This window comes from Alexandromys fortis, unplaced genomic scaffold, assembly GCF_014885135.2.
Source record: "Alexandromys fortis isolate MF-2015 unplaced genomic scaffold, M_Fortis_MF-2015_v1.1 scaffold_20, whole genome shotgun sequence".
In the NCBI taxonomy this organism is placed as follows: Eukaryota; Metazoa; Chordata; class Mammalia; order Rodentia; family Cricetidae; genus Alexandromys; species Alexandromys fortis.
Genome location: NW_026067903.1, coordinates 3,273,869 through 3,300,318, shown reverse-complemented (window position 1 = coordinate 3,300,318; position 26,450 = coordinate 3,273,869). Strand labels below are relative to the sequence as shown.

Sequence of the window (26,450 nt, the reverse complement as noted above, 5' to 3'; positions counted from 1 at the left end):
TTAAATTTCTCAATGAATCAATATTTTAATACTTTTAATGTGCAATATGGCATTCCTGCCAATTTTTTTGGTAGAAAAAACATGGATAAATGTCCTTCTCCTTCCAAGTGTCAAAAAATATTAGGCAATAAAGGTAAAAATGCAAACCATAAAATCAACTAGTGTTTTTTTTTTCCACAATTCCAAACAATAAAAAGGTATGCTTGGTTTTGAAGTCTCTATGGACAATATAGTGCAAGACAGTTGATTTCTCTCTTCCCTCAGTTCCTTCTTTTTGGCTTGAACTCAAAATCCTCTTGCCTCAGCCTCCGGAGTGCTGGGTTTACAACTGTACACACTGCCTACGGCAAGATTTCTCATTTTACAAGTTCTAAAGAGTCTCTGCTTCAGGGAAAAGTCATTTGATCAATTACTGAATTATATTACACAATTCTACTTTAACTTAGTGAGCTTTGTCTAAAAGCCCGAGAAACAGAATCTTGGTTTACAGTACCACAGAAGCTAGTCTAGTACTCAGAATCACCGCCCCCCATCTGTGACAGTCTGACACAACAAAATTTATAATATACATCATACTTCAGTAGATAAATAGATCAAGGCTAATTAAAAGTCCTTTTAGGAATAAAATATCTCAGCCCTTTGTATATCAAATCTGAATCTGAAAGGTAAAGTAAAATAATATCCACTGTTTTCAAGTATACAAACTATGCCCTAGAGTAAAAAATTAAATGTCCTGTAGTTCAAGCCAAGGCTCTGTCGGTGAGGCTGTCAGTGAGGATGTGTGCTAGCAGATGGATCCTCCATGTTGAGGGTCATTCCTGCCGGCTCCTACAACAAAGCATCAGAAGCCACCCTAGGTCAGTAGGTCTGTCCAACCTCAGTTACACATTGGAGAAACAAATTATAGAAACATTTAAATAAAACTTACATGTAAAAATGACAACCATGTCAAAGAATGCCAGTAAGAGAAATACAGAAATACCCCTTCCTTCAGTGTGACAGACAGGCTTTCTTTCCAGTGTTACCAGAGCCAATATTCAGCCAGTGACTGCCTTTGAAGGACCTCTGTGTTTACACATCTCACAAGTGGGGACATGCTCTTGAGAAAAAAAAAAAATTTTTTCTGGATTCTGAACTCAGTGACCCAAATCATAGTATGAACTTTGTCTCAACAGGATTCCTAAGAGCAAAATTCCTTACTATACTGAATATACTGCCCTGGAATGTCAGTTCAGTGTTAGCCAGAGATATGGTGAGATCAAGGCCCAGCTTTATGATCCTGTGAAATCCATTCCCTAGTGCTTCCACTCTGATGTATTCCTTTTCCTTTTTCCTCTAGTATTGGTTTAAATTTAAAATTTATAGGAGTTTGGAAGATGGTTCAGCTCATAAGTGCTTACTACCTCAGCCCAACCCCCAGAACACTCATAAAAAAGACGGGCATGGTAATGTATGCTTGTAATCCCAGGGCTAGAAAAAGTGGACAGGGATGATGGATGCTGTGGCTCCCCAGTCACCGTAGCTTATGAGGGAAGTCCCAGGTCAGTGGGAGACTTCACCTCAAAAAATAAGGTAGATAATGCCTTGATGGTGACTTCTGGCCTACACACGTGTGCACAACTGCACTTACACCCACATACACATGTGCAGTCCACCTCCCAATACACATATATGTATACAATACAAACTGAAGTTCTAATATTTGTACAAGTTTTCCTAAACACATTAAAAGACACACTGATTCAATCTGAATCCTACTGTTTTGAAAATCTTTTAGGATGGCCAATTCAAAATTAGAAGCATCAATTATTCTCAATGAAAATAATCTACAGATTAATTCAATTCTACTAAAATATTGGTAGGATTTTCTTTTAACAGACAATATAAAAATTTTATTTTATATGCATGGGTATTTTGCCTGTATGTATGTATGTATGCACGTATGTACAACATGCATGTCTGGTGCCTGTAGTGGTCAAAGAGGGTACAGAATTTCCAGGAACTGGAGTTACAGATGGTTTCGAGTTATCATGTGAGTGCTGATAATGGATCTCAGAGTCTGAAGAGCAGCTAGTGCTCTTAACCATGGAGCCATCTCTATAAGAGCCCCCTCTTTTGTTTGCGGGGCGGGGGGGGGGGGGGGTCTCACAATGCAGTTCTAGCTGGCTTCAAACTCCCTATATAAACCAGGCTGGCCTCACACTCACAAAGATCCACATGCCTCTGCCTCTCAAGTGCTGGGATTAAAGATAGCAAACCAGGCTCAACATAATTTCACAATTAGTCTTTAAAGAATGCAGAAGAGGGTCAGTAAGATGGCTCAGAGGGTAAAGGTACTTGTTGCCAAGCCTGACAATCAGAGTTTGATCCCTGGGACCCATGGCAGAAGGATAAAACCGACTACCACTTGCATGATGGTACCCCAACAAATAAATGAATAAATTAATTAAAAGGGGGTAGAAATGAGACAGAGCTCAGTTGGTAGAGTGCTGGCTTAGCATGCAAACAACCCCGGGTTTGATCCCAAGCGCTGCACAAAACCCTGGTGGTAATGCATGCCTATAATCTCAGCACTTGGGAGATGAGGTCAGATAATCAGAAGTTCAAAGTCACCCTCAGCTATCTAAGGATTTTGAGGACAGGGTGGTCTACATAAGACTAGGCTGTTTGAAAAAAGAATTTGAAATAAAGGGGGGAAAAAAACTTCACAAATATTAGCAAAACATAGGTCAGTAATTCTATAACCAACACCAAGAAAAAGAAGAGTTTCCTATTTAGCATTCCCTAAAAGGTCTAAGGAGACCCAAGAAGATAGAAAAATTATAAAGAAACTGAAGGATACAGAAATTAGGCACTGGAAGATGGCTGAATGTCAGAGTTTTCCATCCTTAGCACTTAGAAGAAATAAATAAATGGAGGGAGAAGATACAAAATACATGACAAAGGTCTTATACTTTCAATATTAAATTTAAAAAAATTCTAAGGAGCTAAGAACATATAGCTCATATAGCCCTTATTAGACAAGCCCAAAGTCACAGGCGATTGACATCACTGCAATACAAAAAAGCTTATTTTCTAGAGAGTCTATGGTGGTTTGAACAAGAATGTGCATAGGCACATATATTTAAACACCTGGTACCCAGCTGGTGGAGCTGTCTGCCTGGGCAACATCAGTGGTACAGTCTTATTAGAGGTGTGTCTCTGGGGGTGGGGCTTTGATGCTTCTAAATCCAGTTCTTTTCCTCTCTCTGCTTTGAACTGTGGATGAGATGTGAGCTCTCAAGCCTGCCTGCTGTCATGCTCCCTACTGTGATGGTCATGGGTTCTAACCTTCAGGAAGAGTGAGCCCCAGTAAGGGTTTTCTTTCAAGTTGCCTTGGTCATGATGTTCTGTCAGGGCATTATTAAAGTAACTAAGACAAAGCTTGAATTAAGAATTAGTATGAAAACATTCTGTGTTGAGAAGCAGAGGCAAGACTGTGAGCTATGCTATACTACACAATACAATGAGACTACAGAAAACCAAAGAAAACACAAAATAAAATAGAGATAAATTGAGCAACTCAGAAGAATATTTAAAAACTTAAATACAACATGGTCATAAAAATTTATCTACCAATGACATAGAAAAGAACAGTTTTCTGAATATTTACATGATATTCCCCATTCTTGAGAAATATATGTTCTTGAGGAAGTATTTATCAAAAGGTTAAAACGGTATCTCTAAGTGTGAGACTGTATGCTTTCATATTTTTTCTTCCCATTTCCCTCCATCACTGATAACACCATCACAGCTGCAGCCACATACCTAGTAATGCTGTGTCTTCCCCTGCATCTTCTTTAAAACTGGGGCGGTGTGGCCCAGAGTCACTCGAGGAAGATGACGGAAGGTTGCTTTCTCCACTCCTGTCCTCATCTTGGGATGTCACACTGAGATTCCCAACAGAAACACTTCCTGGGGCAGCTTCTGGAATGGGCTCCTGTGTATCCTCAGGGTCCCCCTTGAAAGGCAGACAAAAGGCAATGGTTTTCTCAGTGACATGAGCACAGTGTGGGGTCAGTTCCTAGTAAGTTAACACAAAACATCTGACTTTCTACAGGTAATCTGGTGGGAAGCACACCACCTCTTCTATCCAATGTCATGATAAAAGGGGTTAATTCTCAAGACCTAAAAGGTTTGGTTTGGTTTAGTCTAAACACAGTCTCATGAAAGTTGTATCTGACCTTTTAAACTATTTAGTCACCAAGTGGCTCTTTCCAACTGTCTTCCTGTAGAGTCTGTGAACTTGTGCAGCCTCACTGATCCTCCCAAAAGAGGCAGTCAGGTGCCCTAATGACAGCCCCAGACAATTTTGCAGCACAGCACTGGGGTATCAGAGATAACCAGGCTCTAAACAGCTAAAGGCTTTAGATTTGTGTTTGTCTTCTTCCTTAGATATAGTGCCCTCCCTCTTCTACTTGATGCTTTGAGGGAAGATAATGAAAGGAAGGTCAGAGACTCCTTTAGCACCACTACATAAAGCCTCAACATCAGCGGGTGGGTGTTCTAGACATTTTTTTTGGTTAATCAAACAACTAAAGCTGCACGCAGGAAGATGAAACTGCTGGAAAATGACTAACGGCTGGTAGCTATAAGCATGGGAGTCACAGGCACAGACACTCAACTTCCTTGGGTTCTCAAGATGCCCTTGGTCTGCTCTATGAGCATTTTAAAATCACCCCTTCCTCCCTCACTGGTAACTAGACATCCTAGACACTCAAAACCGTTCTTCCCTGACACCAACTCCTAACACACTCCTGTCGTAATGTCACAATGCCAGTTCCTGTTCAGCCCCATCCCAACCTGCTTCTCTAAAACTTGCCAAACCCAACTACACACTAACCTTTAACCTGACAGTTCATATCCTTGTGTACACACCACCTACCTATTACACACTGAGTCAAAGCCCTCATCAGTTCCACTAAAATATACTCTCTCCATCTTTCCATGTCTAACAGGCAGTACAAGATCTTTCTTTTCTGATCCAGACGGCATTTACTATATTCCCTTGTTATGCTGTATCTCTGGATATGTACTAGCTCCATTGGGCTAGAAGAGAAATCCCCAAGAGTCCTTATCTAGCAAAGGAGCTATACCTTGCTTATCTCTGAGCCAAGCTCAGTGTAACATCTTGGATAGTATCCCTCTGATCAGTGTCTTCGCAATGAATGCAGTGGACACAGCTGCAAACCAAAGGACTGCCTTTAAAGTCTGTGTAAAGGGTTACTGGTAACTCTTGAGTGCTTATAAGGGAATAGGGACCTCTTAAAATTGAAACATTGAAGGACACAAATTCTTAGCTTTGAAGTTATAATAACTTTCTGTCCTTTACAAAGTAAGTCATATATATATATATATATATACACATACACACTCTGGTTCTCTATATTCTATCTTAGCACAAGCTTAGGAGTGGACCTAAGAAAGGGAGTTCAAGTCTTTTTCAAGAAAACATTTCACTAAATTCTATATTTTTTCATTTAATATTCTGAACCATTCAGCTTCTTGCTAAACTGTGGTTTCTATAGTAGAGGACAAGAACCAAGCACATTAGGGAGGTATGCTATACCAGGCTAAAGGGGACTGAAAGAAGTTTAGGTATTCTGTAAGAAAGACATTTCAGGACAAAGCAGGATGGGGTTGTGGTACAGTACTTCTTAGGTGCCAACCTTTCCTCCCTGAAGGGCTATTGCAAGAGAATTATGAACCACCATGTGAAACATTCTACAAGGCATGTCAGCAGCAAGAGGACACAGAAGCTAGAGGATGATGTCACACCTGTAGCCTATGAAGACAGTCTTGCTCCATGGGCAGTTCATTAGTGACACCATTATAGAAGCTTACATGGCTATTATGGCTTAAAGTTGCATAAAATGTACATCCAGTTTATGTGCTGTGGGGAACTGACTCTGAGGCTTCAATGCAAGATATGCAAGCTACATTCCCAGTCACTTCAAATTTTTATCTAAAATACTTTATTATTTAATCAATAGTATTTTGAGTAATAATAGATCATATGGGTAGGTATCTAAAAAACAAACAACAACAACAAAACAAAAAAATTTAAAGAAGACCTCTCCCCATATCTTCTCTACGTAGGGAAAAAAATAACTTATGTTTAAAGCCAATTCTTTAACAATTAGCTATAAGTTTTAAATTAGTAGAGTACGGACAATAAGAGTGCTTCATATAGAGGCTGTGAAGATGAAATGTGGCTAGACAGTCTCTTTCATTTTACTCTTACATCCCCTAAGAAAGGTCCTTGCCCATCAAACTATCACAAAATAATGGCAAAATACAGGGCAAATTTAGCCTGTATTAATGGACTGTGAAACCCAGCAACAGTGAACACAGATGTCAAAAACTGTAGAGTGTAATATGTGTAAAATGTATCTCTGAAGCCAGAAAATGTACAATGCTCTTCTGTTTCATACATTCTATGATTCAGGTTTACGTAAGACACACACACACACACACACACACAGACACTATACAGAACTATACTGCTCTAAGTAGTAAAAACTGGGCAATATGCTAGCATAATTTTTCTGTCATAAATCAGTTCACTGACTTTCGTGGACTACTCTACAAATTCATTTTTAATATAGAAAACTTCCTTAGGTAACAGCAAGGATACTAGAAGGAGCATTGTGTCTGTTCCTCTTGCCTCTAGTCAGTGATAAAAGTGAGATATTCAGAAAGAACTGGGGCAGAGATTGAATATAAACAAAAACGTAACAAACCCAGTATCCCAGGGCTTTGATGACATCAAGTTTACACATTGGACACGTTCGGTGATCCAAAAGCCATGGGTCAATGCATATTCTATGAAAAATATGCCTAAAAAAATTAAGTATGTATTAATGTCTTAAAATAAATGTTTCCATCTCTTATAAAGAAAATAATGCATTTTACCAACACATTCCTCCATTAACAGTTAACCAACAGTATAGCAACACTGTAGTCTAGTCACATATCTATTTTCTTTTCTACTTTCCATTTAAACAGATTTTGGATTTAATAGTGAAATGTTTTTTAAAAAATAAAAGCTTATCTTCATTCCACAAAAAAAAGGATGGATCAACTTCTACCACATACTAAGTACATCTTTTGTGCGCATTATATTTTTTTGAGATATGAACATACTATACACTCAAGTTAGCCTAGAATGTGCTATGTAGTCCAAGATTGCCTTTAATTTAGAATCCTCATACTTCTGCCTCCCAAATACTAGAATTAGTGTTATGTGCTACAATGCCCAACCACTTTTAATGTGCCTTAGTAGAATACTTATAAACCACTTAGGCTAGTAAAGCCCATAAATAAGCTATCGCTAATAAACTAATCCTAAACTGGTCATATCTTCTTTAAGTCTATAAATGACTCAAGTGAAAACACATGACAATACCTGTGAGTGGCAGGAAGAAGCTATTTCCTCTTGCGTACTTTTATGAACCCTTCTTTAATAAACATCTGTTGCTACCAGTAGAACACATACATGTTCCCTTCTTGTTGGTTTATCTTGGTTTCCTGCCCCTCCCATGTTATGTATGAACTTAAGCAGAGGCTTTGAAGCAGGACGGATTAGGCTCAAGCACCAGTTGTGACTAGACCACAGGACCACAAGAAGCTATGTATCGCCTAATTTCTATATCTACACCATGAACTTTTCACGGTGTCTACAAGTATATACCCAGTAACTGTTCATTTTTATTACTTTTTATTTTGGAGACAGGGTTTCTCTGTATAGTCCTGGGTGTCCTGGGAAATTGCTTTGTAGAGCAGGCTGGCCTTGAACTCCCTGAGACCCACCTGCCTTTTCCTCCTGAACACTGGGATAAAAGGTGTGCACTACCACTGCTCTATCTGAAGACTTTCTTTAAACAAAAAGCTGCAGAGCCATTAATAGCAATTCTTAATTATGAAACAGTCTAGTCCAGCTTATCATTTAACCTCAAATCAATACTGACTGACCCAGAAGAGGTTTCCAAAAAACAAGAAACTTCCAGTTTTGCTGGGTGATGTTTAACTCTACTCTCAGTGCTTTTCTGCATGCCGCGATCAACACAGACTGGCCTCAATTCATTGAGTGACTACTGTGCTGACCTTATGTAAATGCTGACAAATTTTAGACACTTTTCTCAGGGAACCCTTATTATTTTGATACTCATTTTTTTATTTCCTCAACAGAGGTATCAAGAAGGTAATCTTCTAAAACGTACCATAGTAAGAGTAAAATATTTTGGAAAAAAAAAAAGCAAATACACTAACTTGAAACTTGATTCTAAAATATGTAAAGTATAACTGAAATTTATCAGACTTTTAAAAAAATCTAATTTTTATACATACAACAAACTCTTCTGCTAATCAGCAGTTGTTTAAAAAAAAGTAGCAGATTATTAAAAATGAAATGGCTACTTCCAAGTGTTAAAACTCCACCTGTGCTACTAAAACCTGAGAAAAGGGAGGAATGTTTTTTACATAGCTTCAAAAGGAACCCACACCCAGGGCATAAATAATAGCAAACTACTGCCTACCTTTACCATTGAAGGCCCTAGGTCCTTCATCCTTCTTGATTCCTTTCAGTAGAAGTTCTGCTTCACTAGGTTTATAATAGAGTCTACACAAGCCCTGATAAAACTAAAAAACTAAAAGCCAGTCTAAAACAAAGATATAATGGATCATAGTGCTCACCTAAAAGTCTCTCAAGCAGAGAGACTTTAAGAAGTCTTGAAGACAATATGAAAGACAAGATAAATACAACCACAAGATCTTCATATCAGAAAAAGCCTGGAACTCTTTTGTCAGAAAACTAAAACTTGTTAAGTCATTTTTAGATTTTAGTAGGAGAAACTTATTCATACTTGCATGGCAGGATTCTGATAACATCCTTTACTTTAAAGTTTTCAATACACACTGCACAATTCTCGGCATCAACATCAATTCCCTGCAAAGAGAGTTAAGAGTTACACACACACATTACACATATAATAAGTTAGGAAAAAAAAGAAAGCCAACTAAAACAATAGATTCTACTCTATGCTGGAACAATCTGATCCAAAACCACAGATAACCACACTTGACATTTACTTCTTACCACTATTAAGCAGTTATTTAAAGAATCTGAATAAGGGGAAAAAAATTCATTGCCTAATCAGGCATTAGCAGTATTTTAAATAGTATGTTGTGTTTGAAAAAAATAGATTATTAAGGACTGTAGAAATACAAACCACATACTTTTTTCTTTTTTTGAGACAAGGTCTCTTGTTTTCAGGCTGGCCTCAGGTTCACTGTATAGCCAATTATAACCTTGATTTTTTGATAGTCCTGCCTTCATCTTCCAAAAGTTTAGATTATAGCAGTGAACCACAAAGCAAAGTTTATATGGGGCTGGAGATCAAACAGGACTTCATCAACGCCAGAAAACACTCTACAAAGTTAACTACATTCCAATCTTGCTGGCTATTACGGTTAAACAAAAATATTTTCAAGTATAAAACTTGAATATTCAAAGAAAGAAGCTATTTGTCTTCTGGAATTACTTAAAAGAAATCTGTATCTCTCTTAAAGAACAGTTACAACTTGGAGAAAGTACAAATGGCTACATATCTGAAATTTTACTTCATTAAGTGTTAACATCCACCCCCTCCTGATTAGAATGAGTCACCACTTTTGCCTAACAAATGAACAAAGGCATAAAAAAACCCAAAAAACAGAAAAACAAAAATTGCTGGCTGTAGGGTAGCAGAGTTGGCAACATTCCTACAACTAAGAATCTATAGGCCATAGACTTTCTGTGAGTTAGTAGGTGTCATTGTAGCCAGGACAACTAAGATACTGACACAGGGATTCAGGAACACAAGCAGTGTGTACTTCTGAGGCCACAATGTTGGCAGCTTCACAGTACAGAACACAGCCACACTATCCTTGAGCTGTTATTTAACCATACCCTTATCCAGGTGTAGCAATTAACCAAGAAGCAGTAAAAACCTTATTTAGTATGTACAGACCATTATCAAAGATTTAAAATTAACTTTAATAGCATTTTAAATTTTATGTTGTAATATTTTATGAAAGATTTTATTTTTTTATATGTATTCTTTGAGTTTATGTACACCATTTACATACATAAAGCCTCAGAGGCCAGAAGCACTGGACTCCCTCAACTGCAGTTATAGGTAGTTATGAGATGACATGGGTGCTGAAATCTAAAGCCAGGTTCTCTGCAAAGTAGTTAGCGCCATCTTTCCAGACCCTTAATTCTATGTTAGTAAAATTCTATGAAAGTAAAAATACTTTCACTTCTATTTCATGGTATGCAAGAAACTATTTATAGGGCTGGAGAGATGGCTCAGTGGTTAAGAGCATTGCCTGCTCTTCCAAAGGTCCTGAGTTCAGTTCCCGGCAACCACATGGTGGCTCACAACCATCTGTAAAGAGGTCTGGTGCCCTCTTCTGGCCTGCAGGCATACACACAGACAGAATATTGTATACATAATAAATAAATAAAATAAATATTTAAAAAAGGAAACTATTTATAATTCCTTAATAATTTACAAGCTTCCACATTATCACAAGAAAAGAAAAAAACTAAAAACACTTGTCTACAGAACTGGATAAGATGTAGACTGCAAAAACTCATTTTCCTGTGTCAGTTTATAGAATGTAGAAATGCTTTCAAATCCAGGCACACACCACAGATCATTTAGTGATCTTTTAAAAAATTATTTTGACAATTTTAAAACAGGTTCCTGGTATCATACTTTAATAAATGTTGGGTATAGGAAGAGAATAGCATCAATTTACTGGTATTCTCAAGGGCTTGGATCAGTAAGTTACACATATGAATCTGTCTTCTCACATGTAAGCAANAGAATTTTTTAAATATTTATTTATTTATTTATTATGTATACAATATTCTGTGTGTATGCCTGCAGGCCAGAAGAGGGCACCAGACCTCATTACAGATGGTTGTGAGCCACCATGTGGTTGCTGGGAATTGAACTCAGGACCTCTGGAAGAGCAGGCAATGCTCTTAACCTCTGAGCCATCTCTCCAGACCCCTAGAATTTTAAGTTTGTATAAAGTATTGATTTCTCCCCTGAAAATGAATGAATTTTTTTTTTGAGAAAGGGTTTCTCTCTTGAGTGCTGGGATTAAAGTCATGTGCCACCACCGCCCAGGGAAGAATACATTTTTAGAAATCAATTCTCACAGTCTCGATCAGCATCCAATTTATAAATCAGCAGAAGAATTTCCTATTTAATACCATGAAAAACTCTACACATACTCTGCCTGGCTAGTCACTAACTGGAAACTCTCCTGGTGATTTGCAGTGTAAGGAATCAATACTTTACATCAACTATTAAAACTCCACTATACTACAGTGTAAAAGTTATTGGGGGAATGATCCATCCATACAATCCCGAGCATACCTTAATCCTAAATATACCACAGAAGCCATTAATAACAGATTTAAATTTTTAACACACAGGTTTATAATGTCTTTTAAGAAAGTCCTGTAAGTAGGGCAGAGAAAGAGAAGGAAGTAGTTTCTTTTATATTCTTCCTTCCATGAAGGGAAGGTGAAACAGATTGAGTCTCAAAGCTTAATGAGCTAAATGAGCAGTATCGACTGATTCAGCTCACAGCTACAAGGTGACATGTTGCTGCAGAGGACGGCCCACTACGAGACCAAATGTTATTACATTAACAAATTTTCCTTCTAAGGGCTGTATGCTTGAGGAGTCAGTGCATCTGGAACAGTGACTTTATATCTCTGACTGAGGATGTAAAAATGGTTCCCCTTTAAAAGTACAGTTTTAAAAATACCTTTTCTGTCCTCTACAAATGTTTAGTGTTTTCCCTGTAATTGAGGGGCTTTGAGAGAATGTACAGTCTCAGATCCAACAGATGAATTTATAGTATTACAGGTTCATACTTTTAAATGCAAATCATCTTTATAGTCATTTACTTTGGCCTACTATAACTTTCAATGACAGGAATATTGGCACATTGTTGTCACTGGGTACATACAATGTAGGAACTATCTTTTAAATTAAATTTAATTCATTTAACCATTTTTGGGGGATGGGTTGCTGGGGTCAATCCAGGACTTCATGCATACTAAGTAAGGGCTTTACTACTGAGCCAGGACTGTAATTCATTTATATTTTAATAGCCATGTGACTAATAACTGCTATAATGGCGTCTTCATTCATTGTATTTCTGTCAGCCTTTTTTTAAAAATATTTATTTATTATGTATACAATATTCTGTGTGCATGCATGTCTGCAGGCCAGAAGAGGGCACCAGACCTCTTTATAGATGGTTGTGAGCCACCATGTGGTGACTGGGAATTGAACTCAGGACCTTTGGAAGAGCAGGCAATGCTCTTAACCACTGAGCCATCTCTCCAGCCCCCTGTCAGCCTTTAAAATATTGAAACACATGTATGAAGGCTTAGCAAAGTCTCACATGCTTGTCACTGCTGAAGAGTAGACTGGAAAGAAAGTATTTCTCAAACACATAAACACCCTCTAGTCTGAACCCCAAAGCACAATGAAAGTATTACCTTCTCTCCATGCTTTACAGTGTGTAGTGGAAGCTGGCCAATAACTTTCTTAGTTTCCTTTCTATGATTCTTGGGGAGGAAAACAGTATTATTAAGTAGTCTTTTAAAATAACCCACATAATACAATGTAAACAAAAGTTTTCATTAGTAAAAAAGTTAAATGATTACTATAAAATAAATTAGAAAAAACTTTTAATATATAAAAGAGCCATATAACATATAAGCTACTTGGTAAGAATTACTATTTTTCTTTTCTTTCTCCCTCCCTGCTTTTTGGAACTAATGCTTTACTCTAAAGCCCTACTTGGTCTTGAGCTCAAAACAACTCCTGTCTCAGCTTCCGAAACACTAGGATTACATGAGCTACTATGACCAGCTAAGAATGTATTCATTTACTTACTTGCTTATTTGCAATTAAGTCTAGAGTATCACATATGCTGAACAAGTACCCAACCACAGAGCTATATCCCCAGTTCAGGAATAGCTGCTTTTAATTTCATATCTGGAAAAGAACACTCCTTTTTTTTTTTTTTTTTTTTGATGTTGGAGTAGAACTGGAAACTCCTAGCACTCTAAACATGTGCTACCATTTAGCCACACTTTCACAACTTCCATAAAAACAATTCCTACACTTAAACACTGGCAAGAAAGTAACGATGCTCAGGAAGAAGGCACCACCCCCTCTCCATCAACAGTCTCCAAGAGTCCTGCCTGCTTATCAGGTCAGGAAGCCTACTGTGCATAGAACTGAGTGTGCTACTGGAAGCTCTGGCTCTTCTCTCTGCTCAAGAAAGAGTTTGCCTTCAGGTAAATGGCTTATCAGCTACTCTAGTGCAGACAGAGCTCCCCTTTGCTCCTCAGCTTTATGTCAAGCTAGAAAACAGGGTTACAGGGGCTGGAGAGATGGCTCAGAGGTTAAGAGCACTGCCTGCTCTTCCAAAGGTCCTGAGTTCAATTCCCAGCAACCACATGGTGGCTCACAACCATCTGTAATGAGGTCTGGTGCCCTCTTCTGGCCTGCAGGCATACAGACAGAATGTTGTATACATAATAAATAAATAAATATTTAAAAAAAAAAAGAAAACAGGGTTACATATGCTCTTTCTGTCACATGCCCTTTTGCTAGTCCTCTCTGTCTATAAAAAGACAAAGAGGGTACGGGTACCTATAGGAACCAAATGTACAAAAAGTGAACTAGACTTAAAAATACATTCCAATTAAAAAATTTATCAAAGTTATGAGTACTTAAATAACAAAACAAAATAGTGCACTTAAGTGTAACTTCAAGTAGTATAAAGAATATACTGATGAGCTATCATTTATAATGAACCAAACTGAATTAATAAATTAAAATGAATAGTTATCCATAACTACCTGACTTCCAAACTGTGAGCCAGCATATAGGAAACGCTGTATGTAATAGAATATTAGCCATGCTAATGAGATAATCATCATCGTGATGAAGGCAATGGCCACAAACACCACAGATTGACCACTGATGAATTCTTGCATATGACGAGTACCAATCCCTATGGTCATTTTTACTGGAATTCCTTTTTGTACCATATCAAAAATTTCTCGTCCTTTTGGGTAGCTAATCATAATGACAACTGTATTTCCCGTTCCTGCACAGAACAAAGAGATGAACAAAGGCAAAAGTTAGATAAAATTAAGAGTATGTTCATTACTACATCAAATACATTTGAAAACTTCAACAAGCTGGGCGGTGGTGGCACTCGTCTTTAATCCCAGTACTCAGGAGGCAGAGGAAAGCAGATCTCTGTGAGTTCGAGGCCAGCCTGGTCTATAAAGCAAGTTCCAGGACAGCAAGGGCTGTTAACCCTATTTTGAAAAACCAAAAAAGAAAACTTCAACAAAAATGAGTAATTTTCAGAAAAACATCAACTGCCAAAATTGGTTCCTTAAGAGAAAACAGGCTGACTGAAGCCAGGACACCATTTAGACCCACAGGTGAATCATCAGACCTTTAAGAAGCACAAAATACTAATGGTATTGTTTAAACTGTTCCATAGCTAATAAATTTTCTCTAAGCCAGGCATGGTGGACATAGCAGACTTCAGTTTAAAGATAAGCCTGGACTACACAGTAAGTGAAGGTCAGCCTGGCTACACAGTGAGACCTTGTCATGCACCAACAGCCACCCCGCCCCCACAAAAAAACCTACCCCCAAGAGCTCGATGTAGCTCAATGGTAGAGTACTTGCATAGTATGTACAAAGTCCAGGGTTCAAATGTCAGAACTATAAAAAGTCTAGGATTATAAAACTCAAAATAGTAATAAAAGGCAAAAGAATCATACAGATTAATTTCACTTATGAATATGAATGTAAACTGCTTCAAACATGCCCATTAGAATTAGGGAATATGTCTACAGAGTGGGTTCCAGAACCACCAAGGGCTATAAAGCAAAAGCCTGTCAAAAAAAAGGAAAGACAAAGGGAAAAAAAATTAGGGAAGATGAGAACTCTATTGTGATTACTACCATTTGTTTTTCTTGCCCTGAGACAGCATCTTATCTCATGATGTAGCTCTGGATGTCACAGAACTCATTACAGAGACCAGGCTAACCTAGAACTCACAGAGATCCACCTGCCTCTGTCTCTCCAGTGCTAGAATTAAAGGCATGAGCCATCTTGCTAAGCTTGTGATCACTACATTAATCCTTTGAAGACATGGAGCAGCCCTGAGACAAAAGAGGGAGGAAGAGAGAAAAAAGGGGTGGTGGTACAAATAAAGCTTCACTTTTATTATGACTAGGTATAAATTAATATAGCAACCACAAAGTATCAACAAATTACAAAAATACTCCAAGTCACATAGGGAAACTTGTTAAACAATGAAAGCTGGACTAGTCTTTACAGTTAAAGTATTAAAACAGTGTGGTAGTAGCAGATGAAGACATCCACAGAAATAAACCCAGGATAGCAAATGATAACAGAAATCAATTTAAGAGAAATGGCTTTAAAAAAAAACAAACAGATAAAGGCAAATGGTTATGATACTGGGGGAAAATCTACATGTTTGTCTCACAACACATGCCAAAATAAATAACTAAATCTAAGATGTTAAATATGTAAAGAAAAAGAAACGTACAAAATCCAGAAGAAGAGAATTAAAAATTCAATTAGAAAAATCCACCTAGAGGACTGTTAAGAAATGTGGCGGTGATAACGCACAACTTTCATCCCATTACTCAGAAGTCAAAGGCAGGCCAACCTGGTCTACAGAGCGAGTTCCAAGATAGCCTGGGCTACACAGCGAAATCGTCTCTAAAAACAAAAACTGATAAGCATTACCATCTAATTCTATACCATCCCATCAAGTTAAGAAGAAATTCTATGTCCATCCATTAGCAGTCATCTCCCAACAAATGAGTCTTAAATGTATGAAAACATGTTTTCAGCTATCTGTAACACATTAGCAAAAATGTAAAAGTTTCATATATTCTACTGGCAATAATATGCGCAAGTCAGCATTTTGTATACTTTGTATGTGTGTACAGGGCAGGGGAGAGGGGACAGGGAAAGAGGGAGAGATAGAATATGAATTACTCTTGTATGGGAGACCACTGTATCCAGAAACTTAGATGTATTCACATATAAACATGGCAGAATATTTGTAAAAATATTCTTATTCAGTGATTTAAAATTTAATTAAAGATGTTTACTTTATGCATATTAGTGTTTTGTTTGCATGCATGTTTGTGAACCACATATGTGCCTGGTGACTGTGGAGGCCCAAACAGGGTGTCAGATGCCCTGCAACTGGAGTTACAGACAGCTGTGAGCTGCCATGTGGATGCTGAGAATTTGAATCTGGGTTCTCTGAAGAGCACCCAGTGCTCTGAATTACTAAGCCATCTCTACAATTCCTTCAGTGAGTTAAAAAATAAAATCTTTTAAAAGTCAATAATAAGGATTCTTACTGTCAAAAGCATCCTAATGATGTCCTGATAATTTCAAAAAGAGATCGGCCCCACGTCAGTAAGACAGAATCCAAAACGAATGAACTTAGGTATTTGAGACTGTTCAGGAAGTGACTGGACATGCAGAGAGGACAAACACAAAGGCAGTCTTTTTATTTCTTTCTCTATTAGGGTATATGCTGCATAAAGGCATGAGGCTTTTTTCCAATGTTGAGTGTCTTTTTTTTTTTTTTTAAGACAGTGTCTCATGGCGGGCCTTGAATTCCTCCTGCCTCTGCCTCCTGAGTGTTGGGATTAAATATGCATTACGATGCCTGGCAAAAATAAAACAGATTTCTCTTCAGAAAACTCATGAATTTTTTTCACTAACCCCTTCCCAAAGTTTCAAGGACAGAAACCAAAATAAGGTGGCATTAACTGAAAACTGTAACTGTACCTACCACTTTCTTTGCTTTAAAAAAGTTTAGAGCTAGGAAAATGGCTTAGTAGTGAGCGCGCACCTACCAGGCATAAAGCTGATTTCTATTTCCAGGACCAGGGGAAAATAAGTTTAACATCCACTTATTAATACCAACAGTATGCCGAATTTTTTCCTTCAGTTAGTTTTCAACCCAGTTGAAGTTAAACCAATCTAAGTGAGAAAGGATAAACAAGACTAGTGTTTAAGGGGTTGGGAAGCTGTTTAGTGTGTGCTTAGCATGGAAGAGGCAGAATTTAAACCCAACTACCCTCTCTAAAAATATGTTTATTGTATGCTATATGAACGAGACAAACTCCTTAGCATGCTTGAGACTCCAGCTTCAGTCCCCAGTAACAATGAGAGGTGGGAAGCAGGCATGAAGAACTGGCTGCAGTTCTTCAAGATGCTAGGTGCCTCTAGCTTTGGCTGTTAACTGTGCCCACACCTTAGGCTCCCTTATTGATGAGGCTGCAGGCAGCACCAGCACACTCAAAGCATATTGATAGGGATAAAAGAATTAAGAAGCCTAGGTTTGGGGATATCATAAACATCATTTACTTGGTAAACAATGATAGAAATTCTGGTGTGGAGTAAATAGCACAAAAATAAGCAATGAGACTCCCCAAATATCACTGCTCAGACCATTTGAAGATACCATTTTCAAGTGGTACCAAAAAAGTCGTTTCTTCCAGAAGAGAACAAGTTTTGCAGTAATGCTGCTCAAAAATAAATAAATAAATAAATAAATAAATAAATAAATAAAAATCAGTTCTTTCTCTAGCTCTAGTCTCAGTTTAACAGATTTTAAACAACACACCTTGAGGGTTGTTTGAGATGACTTAGCAGAAAAGAGCACATACTGTTTTTGTAGTAATTTCAGTTACTGTAACTCCAGTTCAAGGGGATCTGATACCTTCTGGCCCCTTTGGGCACTTATTCACATATGGTGCACACAAACTCATAAAACCACAAATACATACATATACAAATAACAATTCTTTTTTTTTTTTTAAATAACATTCTTTCCCTGAATAAAAGGCAGGAGCCTACAGTCTGTTACCGCAGTGAACTGTGGCATCACTGATGGACATACGTAAATGAGGACAATTGTCTGGTTTCTATAAACCTAGCCACTTTGGCTACATGATCTCTTGGCCTCCTGGCTCGCTCTGGGCCTCTTGCTTCTGGTCCCTCTCTTGCCCTCTCTCTTCTTCCTCTCTTGCTCTCCCCATTCTCTCCTCTCATAGCCCAGATATATCTGGCTGTGCTCTCTCATATCTACAATAAATCTCCTCAACCATACCATAGGGCATCAAGCTCTCATTTTTGTGTGTTTGTTTTTCTCAAGAGAGGGTTTCTCTGTAGCTTTTTGGAGCCTGTCCTGAACTAGCTCTTGCAGACCAGGCTGGCCTTGACCTCAGAGAGAAGGCCTGCCCCTGCCTTCTGAGTACTAGAATTAAAGGTGTGCGCTGCCGTCACCACCACCTGGCATGTTCTCATTTTTTTCATTCATCTGGTGAAAACAAAGCGTGTACTATTTTATCTTGGTGACTTCCACTATAATCTTAGCCACAGGAATTTACTGAACTGCCAGAAGGGCACCCTTGTAAGGTGGCTTCTGTCTGCAAGATGATGCTGAAACCAGTTTGAGCCATACTAAAGGAAACTATGGTTTCTTCAACACGTACAATAATGACCCTGCTGTCACTGAGAAGACATACTGAGAGGCAGGTATTGACTACCTTCAGGAAAATATCCAGCAATCCAGAAACATGGATAGTAACAACTACAACACAGCTATAACCCACCTAACATTATGACAAGGTACAAGTTAAAGGCCTGTTAATAAAGAACCTTGCAGAACATTTCAAATAGAAACAATGGTATAATTCTGCCATCTTGGTTAAAAGCTTTCATACTGAAACCCAAGTGGCTTCTACACTACCAGTTGATAACAATTTCTGGTGCCAATATCATCACATTCTTTTTGACAATGAGAGATGGGGTGTGCAGGGGCAGGGGAGACCCATCACAAAACATATCGCGTAAAGCAGAAAGCTGCCATATTGTCATTTTACAGCTGCGGGCTCAGAAAATTTCAGGGAGTTGTTCAATGTTACACATCACCTCGAAATGCTGGTTCTTGGGGTTGGAAAGCTTATGTCCAGGCAGTATTCATTCCTTTAGCGTTTTCCATAGGGTGTGTAATTGCAGAGCCAGACCTGGGCTCAAATCTCATCTTGTTCACTGCCTGAGGGGAGGTGTGTGCTCCTGAACAAACTGCTCTCTGAGAATGATTCTCCTTTGTTGCTGTTGTTAATTAGTTTAAGAATGATTCTTCTTTGGGCTGCCACTTATAAGCACGTAGAACAATAAAGAGCTTTAGATATGAGGGATAATCTTGCTTGGAGTAGAGGGACTCTATCCTGATAGGCACATTTACACTTTATCTTCATGAATAGAAAAAGTTTAATGAACTAAAGGAAACGAACTCTTCTAGGTCTTGAAACAATAACAGAATCCGATCTGAGATGGTTCAGTGGTTAAGAACACTTGCTCTTGTTCCAGAGGACCCAGGTTCAAATCTCAGCACCCACATGAAACTTGCAACTGTCTCCAGTTTCAGGAGATCCAATGCCCTCTTCAGTCTCTGTGGGTACTACACATCCATGATGCACAAATGTGGCGAGTGTGACTCCTCTCTGGGTCAAATGTGTACAGTATGCAGAAACTCAAAAGAAAATAAATCTTTTAAATACTTATATTTAAGATGATGAGTCTAGCTTGGTTAGTTACTAAAAGTGGGCATTTTGTTGAATGAAGAGGAAAGTGAAAAGTTAGCCAACATGAGAAAAGTGCAAACTCAGTTTATTTACAGAGTGAAAAAAAATTATAGCATGTTTTAAAAGTTATAGCCTGTATAGGCAGTGCCTAGGACTGGGGATGGCTTGTTATCTAGCAGTTTCAGCAGCAAGACTGCTTCCAGAACCTATTTTAAATTGACAAAACTCAATGATGACTTCTACCCTGTGATTTATTCACTTTTCACAGCTAATCAGGAGGCTGGGGCAAAGGAGTTCCCCAGGGCCAGCACGATCAATATGCCAAGAACAATTCTCAAAGAAGGGGCAGGCAGATGAACAAGCAGCAAGGCAGATGGGTAAAAATGTACTAGCTCTGAAGTGACTTTGTGCACAAGTTAAGGGATGTCACACACATCTACCAGAGTCCCTCAGACTTTATTTCCTGCCAAATTACAGGCTCTCTGATCCAATCCAAAAGAACTAATCTGCTTAAGTAATTTTGTACACTTGTGTCTGCACTGGCACAGAGAGAAAAATCTCAGTTAAACAGGTGAATTTCTTCACAGGTGGCATAGAGACTTGAAGCATAAGAAATGAGCCTTTGGAATTCTTTTTCTTCCCCAGGGCTTAGTGCTGTTATCATTTTTGCTTGACTAAAAATTGTCATCTTGCACAATCTCGCCCACAAAGTAATCTCTATACTTTACATTAGGCAGACAGCTCCCTAAGGGCAGTTTCTGTTTTATCTTTGTCTTCAGCTGAGCACAATGTCATTGTACAGAGCAGCATCATAAACCTCCTTGTTGAGTAAGATACTGAATAGCATTTTTAGCAAGTCAAATTACCAGTAACAGAATTCCAAATGTTCCCATGCCAAAAATAAAATGGTTTCCATTTCCTTCTCAAATTTTTTGTGCTCCTCTTGCTACCTTGTCAGAAACAACACAGCTGTAAAGGATTAGCACTTGGACAATAACTTCAAAATTTAGGATTAAGACTTAGGACTGTAATGGACCATTTCTCCTCCCAAGGTAACTAAGTTTACTTCGGTATTGTCTTGAAGGAGATAAGAACCACTGAAATATTTAAAGTAGTAGATTGAATTTCTGGTGGAAAAAAACTAATTTAACAGCAATAATTGATCTTGAGGTTCCAATAACAGAACCTCTTAAACTTTCAGGTTTTCCTTTTTATAAATAAACTGCCACATTGTGGCCATTTCTATCCCCTAAGAGAATCCTCAACAAAACCAAGATTTAGTGCAAACTCAGCTCTATCTGCAGTCACTGTTATTAATTTTGTGTGTTATACAAACACACACACACACACACACACACACACACACACACACAGGTATACAAGTGAGGTGCCCAAGGAGGCCAGCAGGAATCAGATTCCCTGGAGCTAACTACAGGCACTATGAATCATCTAACATGGGCTCTGGGAACTGAAACAGGGGGGGGGGGGCTTCTTAGAAGCAATACTCACTCTTAACCACAGCACCATCTCTCTAGCCTCAGGTAGGCCTCCTTCCATAAATCTTTTCACATTTCTTTATAGGTCACTCTTCATTAGATGGAACAAGTACTTACTACCTGTTTAATTTATCAGGTTTGTGGCATGGAGCATGCATGGCCTGTGGAAGGTTTTTTTCATGAATGAATAGATTTGAAAAACTAGCTTATCTCCCAGGACTACAACCGAAATGACCTAGGAAGAAGAATTACAGTAGAGAGGAAGTAATCTGGAATGTCTTCTTTGCTGTAGAGCTTAAGCTGAGTTTGCACTAAATCTTGTTAGATAAATGTTTAAAAGGTTGGCTAGGGTGAATGAGGAGGACACAATTCACAACTGGGCAACATAATTATAAATATTTTTGTATGATTTGATTTTAGTCAAAAATATTGGGGTGCAGGAAGACCTGGAGAGATGGCTCAGTAGTTAAGAGAACTTGGTGCTCTTTAGCAGAGGACCTGGCGATTCCCAGGACCCCCATGGTGACATAAAAGCCACCATAACTCCAATTCCAGTGTCCTCATCTGGCCTTAATGGGCACCAGCTATGCATATGGTATGTTTCCATACATGCAGACGACATTCATACACATAAAAATAAATCAATAAAAAAAATCTGGCTAGTATGATGATCCATGTCCATAACCCCAGCACTTGGGAGGCTAAGAAAAGATCATGGAGTTAAAGAAGGCACAAGCTACTTAGCAAGATCCCAACTAAATATTCAAACACAAACAACAAAACTTCACCACCCCTACCTCCCCTGAAAATACATTTGTTGAAAATTATACTGAATACTTCTCCTGAGAACTCTCTTGCAGCCTTTCCATGTTAGTTCACTTCAGAACCTTTTAGCCTTTTGCAACATTACTTCTGCAACATGGAAGTCTTATAGCCCACCTACTATACATACACAGAACTCCCCAATGTCCTGAACCTGTCCATAAAGTCAGTATTTCTGGGGAACTGTCCTAGTTGACCACATCCTCTATGAGGCTGTAAGGGTGCCACTTCTGGTTAGTTAAGCACCAAGATATATTTTAAATTCTAATTAAAGTTGTAGATCAGTTGAGAGCACATTATCACAGATAATCAATAAAACTGACTATGCATAAAAGACCATGTAATATGCTTTGCCAATACAAAATGAATACCTCTTAATATATAGCTTCTCTAAAGTTGGGTATTTCTTTTTCTTTTTTCCAAGACTAGGTTCTTAGAACTAGTCACAGTAAACTTTTAGTTAAAAGCCTTATGTCCCATCATTACAATATTGTGGCCATTTTCAGGGATCTTAAAAGACTTGTATTGTCTTTAAAGTCTTAAAAGACTTTGTAATGTAGCATCACCATGGCAAACTTTTTCTAAATGTCTGCAGAAATGTTCAGGTAAACAAACTGGTTGGCTTAGCTGGGTATTTCTCCTCTATCTCTGAAATCCTCCTTCCAATTCAAGCCTTTTCTCCAGCCGTTTGCCAATTGTTTGGCACTTGAATTTTACATTCAAGGATGTAAAATGCCATTCTTAAAAGGCTGTGCCAAACTTTCAGCTAGGAGTGTGTTACTTATTAACCTACCATAACTACAGTAAAGTCAACACTAAGACTTTAATGATTTGGCTTTTATCTATTTTTATCTATCTTGGTCAAGATAATTTTTACACCTTTCAGCATCAACACCCAGCCTTTAGGCTAAGCACCTGTGCATATAATTCAGTTAAGTTTAAACTCTTCTGGCCTGGAAAGTTATGTTTATTGACAGACCATAAACTCTTCAGAGGCAGGCATTCATCTTAGGTGTTTCCAACTCTGAGTAAGTAAAATACTTGGTCCTGCTTAAGACTGTTAGAGAGAGAGAGAGAGAGAGAGAGAGAACATTAGCACAACTCTAAGTCCTTACTGATGTTTCTGAGATAGCATCATCACAACTTAGAGACAATCCTCAGTTTTAGCAATGACTTAAATTTTAAAAGTTATCTAGAGCTAGATTCCAGTGAAAGGAAACATGGGTTTAAGAACTGGGGACAAATTCTTCCCACAATTTAGGAAGATTATCAGTATGCAGTTTCAGAAGCACATGCCTACCTGTTTCATAGAAATCCAGTGTTACACATCAGCACTAAGAACAGCTGAATCAGTGGATTTTCCTAGCTTCAGTTACATTCTGACTATACAGAGGAAACCAACTTAAGTCTAAACAGCCTCAGTGGCTCTAAATATTCAGCTCAAATTTAAATATAGTCTGTCAAAGCTGGCTTCTCCCATCTTCTATTTTTTGAGAAAGGGTTGCTCTGTGTAGACCCAGATGTCCTGGAACTCACGCTGTAGACCAGGCTAGCCTCCCCCTCACAGAGACCTGCTTGCCTCTGCCTCCAGAGTGGTGGGATTAAAAGTGTGCGCCACCACTGCCCAGCCACAAAGTGATGCCATTGCATTCCCTGGTACCCAAATGGGCTAAGTTTCATGAGAGTCACAACCTTTCCACTTTTGCAGTCCCTACAGACCCAGAGTTTAAAATGTTTCCAGCTTTTTCTGTTATCAGTTAGTTGCACAGCTACCAAATTAATATTATATTCCTTTAGATCAGTGGTTCAAAATGCTAGATAATTTTGTTGCCCCCTTAAGTTCTGGCAAAAATCTCAAGGCATTTCTGGTTGTCACAATTGTGCAGAAAGCATCTAGGATGTGGGAAGACAGGAATGCAGCTAAACATTCTATAGGGCCACCAGTAATCTGGGCTATATTTAAAAGGCTTTTGAGTATGTTTCCTTACTCGAAGAATGGAGTTAGGGAATCTACCTTAAAGAGCCTGCAGGAAGATTCAGTCACTTACTGCATCACATTTTTTGATGCGTGTATTTTCACACAATTTTTTTAAAGGTGCTAACTTTCCCTTTAAAAGGTCAGAATTATCATGCTCAGAAGGCTAGAAAGGAGGCAAATAATGGGAACAGAAGTGTCCCTCCACCGAAGACTCTAATTAACATTACTGAAGTGTTTTCTGGGACCGGATAAATTATATGTCAACAATATAAACAAGAAAGGTTGCTGAGCCATGGTCAGAACAAGTGTTGTCTGCTTGGGAGGATGTTAATGTCATTATCAAAAAATGCAGCAGGGTAGAGTTAGAAAATTGTAGGGTGATGAGCCTGTCATTTAAAAAGAAAAAGTCTGCATGAAGATGCGTATGCACCTAGAAGTGCACACACCCAACATCAAGGAATCAGGTTCAGCACCCGGGCCTCTTTTTATTGACAGAACTAATTTGGGAACGCTGTAGATGGGGCACATCTATAATGTTAGGAGTCTTGTGGAAACAGAGTGTGTGGACAATGACAATTAGGCCAATTTGTAATCGCTGGATTAACTGCACCAAAAACTGTCTGACCCAACACCACCACGGAGACACGTGTGGGGACATCTGCACTCATTCTTACCTACCTGTCGGCAGCCAACCACACCTTGTGTTCTCAAAGACCCAACTTCTTCAGTCATTTCTCCATTCTAGCAGATTACTTTCATGCAATTTCAAAGTCTCCCCACCTGCTCCTACTCCACCCTACTATGCTCCAACACTTTGAACCCGTTTCTCTGCTAACCTGGAGTCAACCTGGAGTTGATCCGCAAGTGGAGGTCACTTCCTGGCCATCAAATAGCCATCGTTCCCGACCGTCTATAAAAAACGGTCAAATCCATGTCATTTTTACTTTATAAATTCTGCGTTGCATTCAAGCCAAAACAGAACAACAATAACAACAACAGCACACAGTACAGGAAAAGGATGTCTGGCTTAGTAGCAGTAGAAACAAAAAAACGGTAATCACAGGAAATTCAGAATGAGTCAACTGTGTGAAGCCTTAAAACGAATGTGATTTTAGAAGGTGCACCAGAAATCCGATCAAATTCTGGGTCCCTGGAGAGAACTCTGTCCCAAGGATGGTATTTTGCTAACTCATCCTTGCCTGAGGTGCAACCTGCTGTCCCTGGAACAGTGTGCTTAAGGACCGGCCTCCCGACAATGAATTCGGTGAACCGATTTCATCTGAACGCATTACTGTCCAAACACAATGGGCGCGTGTGATCGCCCTCCATGTGTCGGGGGCGCCCAGCAAGCCCAGGTTTCCCGAGTCGAGGTTTTGATATATGCAGAGACGCCTCGTCAGCCAGCAAGCCTTCGCTTTAGGCTGGTGAGGAGCCGATGCGACCCTGGAGTGCGCCGGAGGAAGAATCTCCCTCCGCTCCCACACAGGTACCACTCAGCCAACTTTGGGAGACGATGAAGCGACCTTAGGCGACCCGGCGATCAGGGATCTGGAGACCTTTTGAATCGGGAGGACCTTCCTCCGGCGGAGGTCCTTTGCTACTCCCCTGCCCGAGGTCGCTTCCCGGCCTTCTCACCCCCACCCCCACCCCGAGGGGAAAGCTCCGAGCCAGTGGGGGCACGCACTTCCCTTTCCACGCCACCCGGGAAACCAGCATGCTCGCCCCTGCCCCGGAGCGCGGCCCCGCGCCCGGCCTGCTCACCCGCGTGCGACATGGGCTCGGTGGCGTTCCCGTAGTGCTCCAGGTTGTAGACCACCACTGCCGAGGCGTTCCTCCGCGCCGCCGCGAGCACCTTGTCCTTGAAGGTGCAGCGGCCACGGGCCACCAGCGCGACCCAGGGCGCGCCGCCCAGGCGGCCGGGCGCGACGAAGCGCGTGTCGGGCGAGCAGCCCTCCTCGTCCCCGTCGGCGCGCGGGACGCCCACCAGGCCCTGCTTGTCCTCCCTGGGCGAGCTGTCGCCGAAGCGGCCGCTCTCGGACACGCTCCACACCGTCTGGTTCGACAGCGGGTCCACGTACTCGATGCCCACCACGGCCGAGTACCACTCGAGCGCCCCGCCGCCCACCCCGGGGGCGCACAAGGCCAGCGCCAGCAACGTCAGCGTGTCCCGGGCCCCCGCGCCAGCCGCGGGCCTCCGTCGCCGCGCCGCCATGGCCGCCCGGCCAGGCTGCCGAAGAAGAAGAGCTCGAGCGCCGAGCGACCCTGCACGCTCCAGGGCCTACCCGCAGCTCTGAGGAGGCGGCCGCCGCTCGCAAGAAACGGCCGTTGCGCGGCGGGGGCGGGTCCCGCGGCG

At 39.9% G+C, this 26,450-nt stretch overlaps 1 protein-coding gene across 1 annotated transcript; it reads right to left on the bottom strand.

Moving 5' to 3' along the window:
* Positions 1-26,450, bottom strand: Rnf149 (ring finger protein 149). The gene is made up of 7 exons (XM_050134534.1): positions 25,859-26,450; positions 13,988-14,238; positions 12,614-12,682; positions 8,904-8,986; positions 6,783-6,879; positions 3,808-4,000; positions 1-828 (listed from the first exon to the last, which is right to left on the bottom strand). Exons 1-7 carry the CDS (start codon positions 26,307-26,309, stop codon positions 785-787), a joined length of 1,188 nt encoding a protein of 395 aa, XP_049990491.1. The 5' UTR covers positions 26,310-26,450; the 3' UTR covers positions 1-784.